This window comes from Camelus ferus, chromosome 13 (genome assembly GCF_009834535.1).
Source record: "Camelus ferus isolate YT-003-E chromosome 13, BCGSAC_Cfer_1.0, whole genome shotgun sequence".
In the NCBI taxonomy this organism is placed as follows: Eukaryota; Metazoa; Chordata; class Mammalia; order Artiodactyla; family Camelidae; genus Camelus; species Camelus ferus.
In genome coordinates this window covers 8,428,870-8,444,833 of record NC_045708.1, presented here as the reverse complement: position 1 = coordinate 8,444,833, position 15,964 = coordinate 8,428,870, and the positions used below count along the sequence as shown (strand labels likewise).

Genomic DNA, 15,964 nt, shown 5'->3' with positions numbered 1-15,964 from the left:
ACATAGATACAGAGAACAGAGCAGTGGTTACCAGAGGGGAAGGGATGAGAGTGGGCGCAGGAGGGACCAACTGTACAGTAATGGATAGAAACTAAATTTTTGGTGGTGAGCAAGCATGCTGCAGTGTACACAGAACCAGAAATACAATGTCGCACACGTGAAATTTACATAGTATTATAAACTGATATTACCTTAGTAAAAATAAAATAGAGAGATGCTAGTTATAGCTAATATTGATGATCTTATAGGAGAGCATACGAAAAAATTTGATGTTTTGTTCATCGTGGGCTTTTTTGGCATAAATTCTGATTTTTAAAAACACAGCATTAAAATATCATTTATCTTAATTATGGAGTTTTCTGGCACCCCTTTAAAGGGTGTGAATGAGGTAACTGCCTCATTTGCCTCCCTGTAGTCCCAGGCCCAGATCCAGGTGTATCTGAAGCCTGTAAGAACATAAAAAACACACTTCTACCCCAATATCTAAAAAGAAGGTAGAGTGATGAGAACATGTCTTAATAAATATTAGCTCGAAATTTCAAGATTACCATAGCAAAATAAGAAATAATTCTCTGCAGAAAAGATACTCATAGAAACAGTCAAAATTCCAGATGTTAGTTCTAATCAAGTGGCCTTTGTGGTGCCAGAAGCACAGGGAAAAGGAAAACCTCTACAACGTGTAAAAGGTCGAATTAAATCCCCAGAACTGAATTTCCCTTGAAGGGGAGAAGGCTAGAAAGATCAAAACCATGGGAAATTAAAAGTAAACACAGCAGTGAAACTTTCATTTACTCTCCTCAGAAGCCTCATCGACACTGCTTGCAATAACACGATTTAGGATCAAGTACTTCTACCCTGGTCTCCATTCTGCTGAAGGACAGCTCTCAGATGAACAGTGTTTCACCTCTTAGCCAGCCCTACAGAGGAGACTCTGGGGGGAGCTTTCTGATAAGTCTCTGTGTTTTTTAATTTTCAAAAGATACATAGCGTGGAAATATTATTTTCTAAGTTTATCTTTTATATTCCTTTAATAACAGTCCTCCCTACAATCTTTAGATATAAGAAAAGATAAACAAAATAGAGAGATCAGGAATTATTTAACTAGAGCTGATAATAGAACAGAAATTTCATCAGTGACAATTTTTATTATTCCCAAGCCATAGTCTGAAGGCCACATATGGCAAATGAATACACATTTCTTTAAAATACAAATAATGGAAAACATATGTAAAACCATTATCTAAATTTCACCCACACTACTAAGTACGGGAGAGCACGAATAACACAAAGGACAGCAGTCACTGAAGACCTCCGCGCTGCCACCAGGAATCAGGGGCACTCACGGGAGAAGGTGAGCTCGGCCAGGGGCACGTCGCAGTCCATGCAGTCATCGATGAAGCAGATGCACACGCTCTCGGCTCTAAGCTCCACGCCTGAGACCCACTGCGCCGGTGCAGCCCCCTGGCTGTCGCGGCTGCTAGAGGCCGGGGAAAGGGACCTCAGAGGTTCAGCATTCTTGAACAACCAACTTGCTGCCTTTTTCAGTTGACCTTCAAAGAAATTAAAAGGTGATCGGTTCAACCAGTTCCCACAGCTACTTAAGCAACTCACAGAGGAAACAGAGAAACACACTTGATGAGGACCTACTGGACAGCCCAAGAGAACCTTGGTGCCAGATGTAGTCTCAAACATAAAAAGGGGAAAAAAAAGCACAATAACAGGAATTCTGCTTTTAAGCAACTAGAACAAGGCCCTCTTTGTTGCACACCTCCACTCAAGTCTACCACACCTTTCAAGATCTGGCTCAAAAGGCCTCCAGGAAGCCACCCTTCCTCTACTGTGACATCTGTTGAAGGAGACGAGAGAAGAGGGAAGAAGAGGATCCAAATCCTAGGCGCCCCTCGGTACTAAAGCACTTCATCACTAAGCAGTTTTGCATATGCTGATGTGCTGTTTTGTGACTGCTCTCAAATGTCTTACTTTGTACATTCTTTGTCTTCTCAACCACGTGTGTAATATGAAACTGTTAGGTAACAGCTCCCTGAACGCAACCAGACTGCTAAAGCTATAAAAGAAAAGACTACAGCAGAAAAGAAAAGAAAAGAAAAGAAAGAAAAGAAAAGAAAAGAAAAGAAAAGAAAAGAAAAGAAAAGAAAAGAAAAGAAAGAAAAGCAACCCCATACTTAATAAATTATTAGAGGCCACTGCGTGTGACAGTGGTCAGTCGTGAAGGGCTCTGGAGCAGCCGGGCTTCTGATCCTGGCACTTACTAGAGGCTGAATCCTGGGGAAGGGACCTGATCTCTCTGTGCCCAACGCACCACGTACAGGACTGACATGAGGGGGAAACAGATGCATATGTGGGAAGTTCTCAGACCAGAACCTGGCATACAACAAAGAATTTATCAACATTAGTTGGTATTATTATCTTTATTACTGATAGAACTAAACCTTAGTTACCAAAAAAAAAAATTACAAAAATCTAAAAACTTTTAGAAAAAATTTTAACGTGTTTGAATTGTTAAAGAGTAAAAAAAAAAAAAGGAAATGTAAACATTAAGGAGTATAAAGTTAATTAAACCAAAAAGCAACAATGGCTAGCGAAAAACAAAGCTAAAGAACACACGATAACTTGGTCTACCTTCATTTTTTTCAGAGGAAAAAGACAGGTAATGCAAACAACTATGTGATGAGACCACACATATGGTCAGAATTTAGCCTGGTACAATCTTTTTAGAAAAAGATTTGTCAAGTGAAGAGCCTCAAAAATGTATCTGTATCTTCTCATTCAGTTTTTACAATACTAAGTCTCTCTACCAAAGAAGTACTTAAAAGATGACGACAAAAGTTCATACACAAAAATATTTATTACAGAATTGTGTATAATAATGAATGAACGAAAAAATACTGAAGAATGATTAAATAAATTGTAATATATCCCCAGGTCAATGTAAAAAAAAAAATCAATGTTTACAAATAACTTTAATGACATGGAAAGATGTTGCTGATATTAAGTATATTATAATACAATAATTGTAATTCTATAAAATTGTATTTGCAATACAATCTACCAATATGTAAAATATTACATACATATATATACTGGATACAAGGGCACATATCATTTTATTTCTCTTTGCTGATATTGTGTTTTCATAAACTGAAGATTTGTGATTGTAAAATGACTGTAACTCAATAAAAAAATGTTTAAAAAAAAATCTGTGGCAACCCTGTGTTGAGCAGGTCTACTGGCACCATTTTTCTAATACCATCATTTAATTAAGATATGTACATTGCTTTTTTAGGCATAATGCTATTGCACACTCAACAGACTACAGTGTAAACATAACTTTTATATGCACTAGGAAACAAATTCGTGTGACTCGCTCTATTACAGTATTTCCTTTATTGTGGTGCTCTGGAACGAACCCCCAGTGTCTCCAAGGTGTGCCTGTATACAGTACATGGAGAAATAAAAAGAGAGAATATACACACAAGTATCAAGACTGGGAAAAAATACAGCTTTTGCTGTATCTCTGTTTTTTAAGAGGAAGGGGAACACAGAGGGAGGTGGAGAGGTAGTGTGCACAGTATAAAGAACACAGGCACACCTGGCTTTAAATCCATCCTAGCCCCTCACTAACAGGTGAGCTGAGACAAGTTTACTTAACCTATCTGAGCCAGTTTCCCCATCTGAAGTGAGGATCATAATGCCTACCTCCAAGGGCTATGAGGACGGAACAAGGAAACACAGGACTAGGCACACAGGAGCTCAATAAATGGCCATGACCCTCAGTATCACCACTATTACCACTCCCACTAGAAATGGTGCTAACATCTGCAGGGCACGTGCTGTGTACCAGGCACCTGCTTAGGTGCTCTGCATACAGTGACTTCTTCACATCAAACCTCCGAGGGAAGTCCTCTTCTCATTGTACAGATAAGGGAGCACTGGTACAGTGAGGTCAGACCTGCCCAAGTCACTAACAAGCAGCCAGAAGGCGGCAGAGTGAGGATCTGATGCCATGCAGTCTGGTGCAGAGCCCGAATTCACATCCACTATCAAGCACTATTCCTCATTACTACTTGCCCAAGATTAAATCCAGCCCACAGAGAACCATAGAGGGTTTTCCAGCTCACGAAGTCTCCCTGCAGAAGTTGCGGAGGAAATGGAAAGGAAGCATATTATCAAGATTAACAACAGAAAATGAAAAGCCTTATTCAAATTACCTTGACACACCAAAAGAGCTTTGCGGCAGTCATCCATGCTGAACCCCAGCTCTTGCAGTCTAGCCAGCTGCAACTCTAGGGGAAAAAATGGTATCTATTTTTTATAAATAATCTAATGTAAACTAACCCATAGACTAACTTAAGGAGAAAAAAAAGAAATTTGGAAACTAGTGACTCAAACATTTCATTTCTGTTCACAGCGATAAAAAATGTGACAATGAAAATATGTATGTTCATGTATAACTGAAAAATTGTGCTCTACACAACATTGTAAAATGACTATAACTCAATAAAAAATGTTAAAAAAAAAAAAAGAAAAGCATTTCATTTCTACAGGCGAAAATAAGCTCCTAATTAGAAACCTGTTATCAAGTGTACCCTGAAATTTTTAAGTCTTTTCTCTGTATCGGCCATGTTTTTAAAAGCTTAAAAGCTTAAAACTTAGTATTATCCATATAACTTTGGAGAAAAACTCAAAGTTAAAACTAAACCTTAGCATTATCCTTATCTCTGGAAGAAACTGTAAAAGGAAAAAAAAGTGTAGGCTAGAACAGTTGGTTTGGGGTGTTTATTTTTAAACTTAAAAAAATTAGACAGTCATACTGATGACTTACTTAATGACTTACAATTACACGCTGAACAATGTAATTATGCAAAAGAAAATCTTAAAAGTTAAAAAGAAGGGGAGTTATTGGAAGACTGAGTGGGTTTTATAGTTAAATACCTACCCAAGACAGGGTCTAAGGTATGTCTCGCCCCTTCTCTGACTTCCCCTCCAGCTCGGGATGCATCGGGAAGGCAGCTGCTGGAGGAAGTGGCCTGCAGGGCCGCCGCGTCTGGCACTGCAGCGTTAGCTTGCTCTGGGATGGATTTTGCGATGGCAAGAAACAGCCGAACATCATTATAGGAGAGTCTGATATCCAGGGCTTGTAACTGAATCTAACAAAATTTAAAAGGTGGCAGTTTTTAAAGTTGCATTTGCTTTTGTGTCCAAACCTCTCACAGGTATCATTCTTCTTCAAGTTCTAGAAGGCCAACAGACGTTACACTAAATTTCTCATTTTGAAGACTGGGAAGATCTTGAAAATGAAACACTAATAGCCATGAGGTAAGATGTCTGAGTTACGAGGTCAAATGTCACAAAGCAGTACCAAATAAAAAACATTAAGCTAGGGAAAATTACTAGAGCAATTAATACTTCAGTAGAGCGATTTTCACACAAGTGTATTAGTCATCAGGAGGACGGGAGAACGGCTCTGGAGGAGACAGGATCGCCTATCAGCAACACTGTTAATCCACTACTCTTTGATCTATTTAATTTTTTAAATCTCTGACGCAAACTGACCACCCAGCAAAATTTATCTCTTTATTCATGTATAACCTTAAATGAGTCAAGTTCTCCACTAATATTTCTGAAAATCTGGTCCTCTTCAGATAATAGCAACTCAGCTACCACTACCACTGGGAAAAGCAGACACTAACACAAGACCACCCGAAAATGAGATGTCTGTCTGAATGTCTGGCTGTGGTGCCTTATTTATTACATTTTTTTTAAGCCTGAAAATTAGAATCACTTTTCTCTCTGTTTCAAATCTCCTACAGTTCAAACGGATAACTAATTAACAGCTTCGCCGCGACCAAAGAAATACAGCGCCTTAGTCTTGGGCTTTCCTGTCCTGGCTTCCCCGCCTCTCCTTCCCTCCTCTTCGCTTCTCTTTACAACTCTTTCTCCTAGGGAGACCTCCTCGGTCTCAGGTCTGCTGAGCCATTTCGGCCCCGACTTTGCTGCTTCCCAACTGGAATGCTCTCCTTCTCTACTCTTCTACATCCCGCCCCTCTGCTTAGACTCACCTTGAGTTTCACTCACAATCAACATTCCTACCTGCGTTGAGTTCTGCCTTCTGTAAAGTTTTACAGAACTCCAAGACTATACCAGACAATTAAAAAGTCTTTTCTCCTCCATAAGACTGAAAGTTCTAGGGCAGAGACAATGTCATATTTATTTTATATTTGCTGAAGTAACTAAAATGTTGTTGAGGCTGGCAGAGTAAATAAGTAGTTCAGGAAAGTGCTGAGAGAGTATCAATGTGTTATACAGATTTGTCAACATTACCTCTAGGATAGGTGGAAAATCTTCACTATTGAATGCATCCATCAATCCTGAACTATTCTGGTAAGAAGAATTTCCCACCAGCTCCACTTGAATTTGTACTGGATCAACAATTGAAAGAGCTGTATCTTGTTCATTCCCTAGTCGGCATGAAAACACCTAGAGGATGAAATGCAACACGGCACGGATTAAGGTGTGACTTAGGAGGAGTCTGACCAATAGGAGAAAAAGAGACCACCTCAGAAGCAATCAGCCCTGTAATATCAAAAGAGCCATCACAATTGCTAACATCAACACTGCGAAGAGTGAGGCTGGTGCGCTCACCCGCTGCCCAGAGCGCGGTGGTTCATCTGTGGGAGAGGCAGTTCTGCAACACATAACAAGAGGCTTAAAAAGCTCGTGTCTTTTGATCCACTAATCCTACTTCTTGCTGGAAACTAGCCTAAGGAAATAATGCAAAATACAGAAAAATTCACTGAACCATTTTACTTAACAGTTACTTTAAAAAATTAAGAACAACCAAAGTTTTACCACATTTACTCAATGGAATATTTTGCAACCATTTAAAAGTAAAAGTTTAATGGACCATATGGAATGTAGGAAGATAGTTACAACATAGGTTATACGAAAGAGCAGCACAACCAGAATAATATTACACTGTAACCTTAAAGAAAGAAACACATCAAAATGCCAAGAGAGATGACAGAAGGTGTGACAGGTGATTTTTTCCCTCCCCTAATTTTATGTAAGATAGTTGTTACTTTCATAATTGAAAATAAATACATTAATCATTGAAGCTAGGTGAAAAGTACACAGGGGTTTATTATACCACTGTTTACTTTGTATATGTTTGAAATGTTCTGTAATAAAAAGTTTACAAGTAAATATGTTTATGGGGAGAGAGAAGGGAGGGAAGACCGCCAGGCTAGGACCAGATTATGTTGCATGCATAGGAAGGGTACAGGACAAGGAAGAGAGCATTTGCTTTGCTCCTTTCCCACCCCACCTCCTTTTTTTTTTTTTTGGTTATTTTCTAGTGCTATTGAAAAACACATGACACCAAGGTCCTCTGCTATATTCAAAATAAACTCATGTTGTTTCTCTATACATTCTCCCCAACGATGTATGAGAGTTGTCTTAAAATTCAGATCCAATTGTGCTGCCTAAGGAGTAAGACTAAAAGGAGTTTCTAGGAATCTCAAATATTTTGCTGTTTAGTTTTTCTAAGACTCTGGAGCAGGAAAGTTTCATTTTCCTTTTTCCTTCAGGGGCTTCTGCCACACAAAACCCAACCGTACCTGACAGTTCATTAATCAATCACCAAACTTTTCCATTCAAACCTGGCAGTGTGGTGGCATGGAAAGTGGCTGAATGGCAGTTTCATGACCAACTCACATCACGCCAGCGTGCAAATCCTTCCTCTCACACTAAGGTTTCTTTACATGAGAGAAACAAGTGGTAGCAAAGTAAAATCTCTACAGGTTTTATTCAGCTACTTCTGACCAGAGAAAAAAAAAGTACCGTATGCTGCTGACAGTGAAAATAAGTTTTACTCGTTCAACCTCTGAAATACCACTGGAAAGAAAAGGCATGAAAAAGCTTAATCATAAATGAGAAGGAAGTGATGAGTGACCCTGACCAAATATTCTCATATTATAACAAGAGCAATGTTGGCTGAGACCAGTGAATGAAGAACATTTAACAGAGACATTCATCTGCCTCGTTTCTCCGTCTCCGCATATTCTGGCTTCAAAAGAGGCAGAGAAGTTTTTTCTTAATATTGTATAATGTGATTTTCCAAACACAAAAGCCATCCCAGTGCAAATTACTTCCTTCATGAGATTACGTCAGAGCCCCAAGCATCGCTACCAGAGAGTCACTCCTTTAGGTTAGGCCTGACTCTCTAAGAGCTGCCCTTACGTAGATCAGATATTCCCAGAAGGGTAACATGGAAAATCCTTAACACTTTTTATACACGGTTTCCATGATCACAAAGCCCAAGGTCTTCACAGGGACAAGCACTCCATGTGGGGAAGGGATGCAGAAGAAATGAGGACCCCTTCCTCACCTTCACAAATTCTCAGAGGCCTAGACCTGCTGGAGAACACGACAAAGAGCCTGACAGGTAACGGGCACCAAAAGAGTTTCCTTGAACATTTTGAGGACAGGAGGGTCTAAAAGAGGTAGGTCCCTCTGCACATTCACAGCCTGACACTGGGGGACTGAATTCACACACCAGAATAACCTGGTAGATCTGAGGAGAAAATGAAGAGAAGAGGGCAAGGGTCCTCCAATCCCGTCAGTTATTTCCCTGAATGAAAGTTCAGGAGGTACGATTCTCTTCCAGCTGCTATTCTCTCGAGCCAAACATTCAGTGTTCCAATCAACACACAGACTGCTTACCTCAATGCCAAACAAACTTCCTGAAAAGGGGCGATCGACAAACCGGGGCTTATAGGTGAGCACCGTGGTGCCTTTGAGAATGATGGCATTGGTATCGAAGCAGGACACATCTTCAACGACCACAAACTCCGTGCCTGGAAAGGACAGTATTGTTAACTAAGTCACAGCTGGGATCTCTGCTGACATTCTGCTTCCCTGCCATCCTGAACAAGTTCTCTGTATCTGGCCAGGCACAGCTGAGCCGACAGAGCACTGCACAGGCAGCAGAGACTGGGATGCAGTTTCTCTCTTTAGAGTGTATTTTAAGCTAGGTCTCCTGGGAGGCATAATAGATATTCAGAACCTCGGGAAATCATCCTTTCTCCAAGCACTGACCTGTTTCTAAAACCCCAGGAAGAAAATTCAGATACTAATGTTGGTCAGGCAGCATTAAGCACTAGGTCATCCATTAACAGTTCAAGTTGTTTACAAAGAGCACGGACCAGTTTAATGTAGATTTTTTTTTGAAATTAGTAGATGCAGACAGTTTCCTACTCAACTGTACATGGCAAATTTACTCTTTGTTTTCATCAAAAACATGGATAAACTGAACTTCTGGAACTAAATCCATTTAAAACGCACTGTGCTATCCAGCTGCTGTCAAACCACTGAGTGGCACACAGGGGATATCACCAACGTAACGATAAATACACAAGCACCTGCAGATGTACTATAGGAAGGAGTCTAGCAGCTAACAAAAACCACAGTAAATCTGTTTGTAAAGGAAAATATTCTTTTTGTTAAGAAAGTAACAATCCCCTCACTCATTTATCTTCTAAACTGAGATTCTCACACACCACATTTGCCTAAACTCAGTAAGGCACATCTGTTGGGGCGCTAGAGATCAAAGAGAAAATTGAAGCCAGATTTAACACTGGGAAAAAAGACCACTGCCCAGGCAGTACCCAGCTGGGCATATGCATCAGGCGGGCAGAGGAAAGGGACTAGATCCTGGAGCCCTCAGTGTGGGCTAGGCAATTCATACCTGAAAACAGAGGTCAAGAACTTCCGACACTCGGTCTGCACAAGATGCAAATGCGTAACTGCTCGTGTTGAAATACAGAGGCAACAGAAAAGTCATCCTGCGAGACACATACTGAGCCTAACATCCAAACTAAGATTCAGGGACTCACAACTACATATACTTACCTGTTACATTGACCTTGACCTCCAGGTGCCTTTCAGTGGACACAGGAAGGGAAGACCGCTTGGTAACTACTCCACTTTTCACAGTTTTGGGAATTACAGCAGATTCACTGCCAGAGTTACGGTGGCGAGAAGGAGTAACTTTAGTTTGCTTCTTAATATCACTGGGAGTGTGGAGAAAATCATGGACTAACAGCAGCCAGTCAAATATGAGAAACACTCGGAGATTATTGAGAACTACTGTGAAACAGGAGGAATCCTTGGTAGACCTACAAGAAAGCAGATCCTAAAAATAAAACAGGAAAGGAGAAATCTGATATTTCATTAACTTGCAAACGTATTACTGTGTTTGGGCAGGTGGTATTCCAGCATTTTCTACATGGACAGCTTTGAGTATCAGTGAAGACTGAACACTGGTTTAATAAAACATTCAGTATATGTTTTCAAAAGTCAATGAGACTTTTAAACAAGAAGGAAGACGCTATGAGAAAGCAGTAGAGTGTATGGTGTCCAGCAGTTCTCAACCAGGGGTGATTCTGTCTCCGAGGAGACAGTTAGCAACGTAGGAGAGACATTTTTAATTGTCACAACCGAAGAGGTTACTGTAGGCATCTCGCGGGCAGAAACCAGGGACGCAGCTAAACATCCCACAGTGTACAGGACGGCCCCGACAGCACGGAGTCATCTGACCCGAAATGTCAGCAGTGCTGAGGCTGAGAAATCCCGGTGTAGTACAAAGAGCACAGGCTTGAAGCCTGCCACTTAGAAGTTGTGTTATCTTGGATAAGTTGCCTACCTTCCCTGAGCCTGTTTCCTCACTTTTAAAATGAGAAATTTGGGGGTCAGGGGCAGGAATCACTCAGACACCAGGACTGGCCATAAAATGAGGAACATTAACACCATAAGAGATAAAGCACCAGGCACATAACAGGTTTGATAAACGTCAGTTCCCTCCCCTACAGGCTGTTTCTACTAGAAGATCAATGAGGCACTCTTTCTCTGATGTCTAGGATCACTTTATAAAACATCAAATTTACATACTCGTACTAGATGGCTTCTCTAGCTGGAACTGACCTGAGAGCCCAGATCTTTTAGCCTAAGAAGGAGGACAAATAAGATGACATTTACTGAGGGTATCACCCCAAGCACCCTAGAAGTTGAGTGGGGGAAGGAACATTAGTTTTATTGCTCTCTCAGGCCGGGCCTCAAACCATATGTTCGGGGCTTATCCAGGCCTTGTTAGTGTATGAGCTGGCGGAGATGGGTAAGACAGAAGAAAGATGGGAAAGGGACACTCCTACAGGGATTTCTGGGTTGAACTTTGTTCTATGAGCCCAAGATCAACTCTGGACTCTAACTACATGTACCAGGTTCCCCACCCGAAAAGGGGCTTCTATTCAGAAAAAGCTGATTCAGAGATATTTTTAAGGCTGGCTTCTCTAGTCTCTTGTTTCTCCTAAACCTGGCTCATTGCCTCCAGAAAAAGGGCACAACGGCGCATGTCTCCTTCACACAGACACAGCATTTTTCACAGAAACACTTCACCCTTTTGTAATAGAGAAAAAATGTTGCCCTCAGTAAAATTTTTCCACCCCATTTTGAACACAGATCATCAGAGCTATGAACTAACTGGAAAGTTAGAGTGTGTCTGATTCCTTTTCTGGAAAATATTTCAAGCCTTTAAACACTGTGAAGTGATTTATATTTGACACACAAAATCCCAACAGAAGAGCAATTCTTCTTGAGACACAGAAAGTTTTCAAAAGTTCCAATCAAGAGAACATTTTAACCCTCTCACTAACAATGGCATTTCTGTTAGCAAGAGCTAAGGTGTAGGATTTTATTATTAGACTCCAAGAAATTACACACCTTTAGCATGTAAATATAATAATATTTTAAGGCTTACTGTGTATTAAAAAAATATGACAGGTGGGAGAACTAGCTAATGTTTAGGAAGCCAGATCAATAGCACGGCAAATCCCCCCAGAAACTGTTTCTGCGGATGGACCAAATACATGCAAGCCTCCCGTTCAAATAAACATCATCTTCAAACAAAGGAACTGCAAATCACAGCCAGCCTATCATCTGACTGCAGTCAGCCCAATCACTAATGTGGTGGGCCTGACAACTGTCAGAAAAGACAGGGGCTTTGAAATCAGAGGCAAGGCTGAGCTGTGACTACTGCACTTACTGGCTGTGTGAGAAGAGGTACTTAACCGCCTCCCAGCTTCCATTTCTGTATCTGTAAAACCGGGAAGAAGCCACCCACTGTACAGACTTGGGAGAATTACGTTAAAGGCTGGTAAACTGCCTAGCCCCTGGTACAGCTCAACAAGAGGCAGCTGGCACTCCTATTACTGAACTTTTTAAAAGTTCATGCACAAGTTTAAACTACTTTCCTAAAGGCATATAGAGACTGCAACCTCTCCCTAAAAGAAAAATCTCAAACCTAAGGAATTCACTGAACAGCACACTGAAATGTCAGGCATATTTAAACATATAAGTACAAGAATAATCTTGATAATTTTTTTTTACCTTTTTTGCTTAACCAAGTTTTTCCCAGCCTTTTTACTTACTGGTTTATATCTACAACATATCTGATGACACTAAGCACTAACAGAAAGAAACTGATGTCAGTTCCAAATGTCTCCTTTTGAATTTCTTTCAATCAGACCTAATTTTTCAGTTTTCAGGTCTATGCCCACTTAAGTCATAAAATTTTATTACAGTAGTGCATCATAAAATAACACAAGCTACATGGGGAATAATAATAACAACTCCCATCTGTGCCAACAGTATGCCAGAATCATCTTATATCATTATTACCTCCACCCCATGTGGTGGACATCGTTATTCCTCCCTATTTTGTAGAAGATAAAAATGTGGCTCAAAGAGATTAATTAAGCAACTTGCCCTAGGATGCATGACTAGAAAGTGGTAGATTAAGGTTTTGAGTACAAGTCTATATGATTCCAAAACATACACTAAAGCGTATGTCACATACAACACTGCCTCCCATACTACTAGGAAGAAAAACATAATATAGTTCAAACAGGCTAAAGCTTTTTTTACATGAAGTCACTCATTACAACCTGCATAGATAAATCGATAATGCAAGTCAAAACCACCTTCTCTTCTACCATTTCTGCAGACCAAAAGACTTTTTTTTCCCCTTAAACAAGCATAATTTCTTCCTTCCCCAAGTCATTTTACATACTAAAACATTCTCCAGCTGATAGGGAAGTTGATGTTAAGAACCTTGTTTAAGTCTAAGCTACTTTTTTTTTTTAAGGCAACAGAGACATCTTCTGGCCAATAAATGAAACTGCATGGTTCAGGAATACCACGTTAACATACAGTACACAGCACTGATAAGCCATTATCTATTTACCTTTTCAATGATTCGTTGGTCCTTTGACCAAGGTCCTTTGATCAGTCTAAAGCCGATATGGCCTTGGCCCACTGGCCACAAAAGGAAACATATTGATAAAGAAAGGCAAAGTCAGGGTCTGGAGCTACTACCTGAAATGCAGTTCAATCTGAATGGATCCTTGGGCAGTGCTGCTGTTCTTAGAAGGCTGAAAGATACAGGTGAATACGTTTGTCATGCCAGGGCTGGTCTTCTGTCCCAGCAGAACGGGTGTCAAAAGCCATCATGGAATGGGAAACCAAGTTAACGGACTTGGTTTGGTTGGAAAAGCTCTCATAGAGCAGTTTACATTTCTTGAAGTCAAATCTAAGGGAGAAAGCAGACAGGATGTTAAACTCTTCCACTTTACAAAATTACATATGTTTAAGATAAAAGAACAAAGTCATAAACATGCCTTAGTTCTATAAAGGAGAGTAACATTCCTCCTAAGAGCTTTCACTGACTTTGACTCACTGATTTTAAGTCTCCTCGAAATGGGTTTAGTGTCATTGTGTCTTGCATCTTACTTGCCACTTCCAAGGAGATGACCTTGTTCATAGGCACTTCGTGAGGAATAACAATATCACATATTTATTATTTCCTTGGTTCATTAACATTCTCATTTCTTACCTAACTCTAAAAAGGCTATATATTTTTAATGATCCCCAAGGGATACTGAGAGTCCCTTTAGTCCTTCATCTGTCAACTCTCAGCCTTCCTGGAGGTCTCTCCCTCCAGAATCTGCCAAATTTTTAATGTAAGATGACTAGCACTTACTGGGAACCACTACAATAAATAATACTTTTCATGTAGACAAATAATGCAGTTGATCTACCAACAGGAAATGTATTTGGGATTGCCTGTTGTTTTTAAATAACAGAGAAAGCTGCAATGGGTAATTCTTAATTACTCAGTACAATCATGATAATCCATACAGAATTACTTCATCCTGGAAAACACTAAGGGCATAACCAGTCATTAGGGAGAAATGCTCGCTCACAAGATAATCAGTCCAGGATCCAAGCCTGACTATACCATGTTCTCACCAGCTAAATTAGACAGAAACCTAGATGAATTTTCAAGGGAAAGACAAAACAGAAGACAGAGTGCTTCAGTGGAAAAACTACTAGACTTGAAGTCCTGTTTTCAAATACCGAATCACTTTTCCAGCCATATGATTTTACACACTAGTTAAAAATTCTGTCTATCAAGCAGGAGTAATATCTGCCCAACTTTGCATGGCTGTCAAGAGATGAAAATGAAAAAGGTTATCAAGTGTGAAAATACAATGCACTCTTGAGAGTTTTATACCAGTAATCACAAATTCCTGGCCTATGTTAACCAAGAAAATGACATAAGTGAACTGCTGGGTAAGCACATGCCTTATCTAAAGGTTGCCAGGTTGCTACTCAATTTCCAGATGCTTCCAACTGAGAACATGGGCCCAATATTGCCAAAGCTTCTGATTTTTCAAAAGAAGCTGAAATCCAAAATTTTTATGTGAAATTCCCCAATTTTCAAGTGCTGGCCAGTGAGGCAGTCATCACTGCTGGTCACTAGATAGTTCTCGGTCTTGCCCTATGGAGACACACAGCAAGCCTGCTTCCTGTTTCCTCTGTGCTTATGTGGGATGGTGTTCTAGCCCCACGGGGTTTCCCAGAGAATTTAATTGCCATTCAAGACCACTCCAGAGCTCTTATTTTTCTCGCTGGCACAAAGAGATGCTCTGTCAGCCAGGGTAACTGTAGTGAGCGGAGCAACCCAAGACCCATAGCAGACACAAAACATGAGACCAAAACCGTCGCTGTTCTATGTCACCAGTATTTTGGAGTGTCTGTTACTACAGAATAAACTCAGCTAACCGGACTGACAGAGGATGGATTTAAACCTTTAAAAAGCACTGTGCAGACCAACCAAAAAGCATTCTGCAGGCAGACCACATTTAGCTGTGAACCACCACTCTGCACCCTCTGCTGCATGCTAGAGCAAAATGTGTGTATTGTATGTGTGTATTACGTTACTAACAGGAAAACAATATAATTAAAGCCATACCTGGCTAGGGACCCAGCACCTTCTTTCCCTTTTGGATCTTTCAGCTCCAGACTTACATTCACCATATCAATGAGGAAACACATGCACGTGTATACTTCTCCACTCAGAACAGTCTGGAAAGGAAAATGCCGATCAACCCAGAGCTGACGTCAATCTAAAACTGGAGTTAATGTCATGAAACCTAATTTGCTTGTTGTCCCATCTTCTTTCCCCAGATGACTCTGAGGAACAGATACACAGGGTGACCATCCGCTGAGGCTACGAGTGTTACAGGAGAACCCAACACCTCACTCACGTGAATCCTTGGGTCTTGTAAGTCATACGGCCGCATGAACTCCTCTATGGGCTCTCCGAGGTTGTTCTCTAACAAACCCCGGATCAGCTTGTATTTGTACAGATCCAGGGAGCAGTGGACTGAGGAGAGGTTGCCATGGATAGATATGTCTGGCACAGTATGACTTATTTCTCTACAAAGAAAGAAAAAAAGTCACTTCCACAAACAAATCACTAACTTAATTAACATTAACACAGCTCACATCCAAATATAAGTGTTAAAATGTACCCACCTACATTATC

General features: G+C 40.4%; 1 protein-coding gene across 1 annotated transcript in view; it reads right to left on the bottom strand.

Moving 5' to 3' along the window:
- VPS13D (vacuolar protein sorting 13 homolog D) overlaps positions 1-15,964 on the bottom strand; it is a 226,887-nt gene that overhangs the window by 151,889 nt on the left and 59,034 nt on the right. Inside the window, 10 exon segments of the mRNA XM_032495223.1 lie at positions 1,344-1,550; positions 4,230-4,304; positions 4,958-5,168; positions 6,343-6,498; positions 8,743-8,876; positions 9,931-10,196; positions 13,450-13,556; positions 13,558-13,663; positions 15,389-15,501; positions 15,684-15,855. Of these exon segments, the coding sequence (XP_032351114.1) occupies positions 1,344-1,550; positions 4,230-4,304; positions 4,958-5,168; positions 6,343-6,498; positions 8,743-8,876; positions 9,931-10,196; positions 13,450-13,556; positions 13,558-13,663; positions 15,389-15,501; positions 15,684-15,855 (1,547 nt within the window).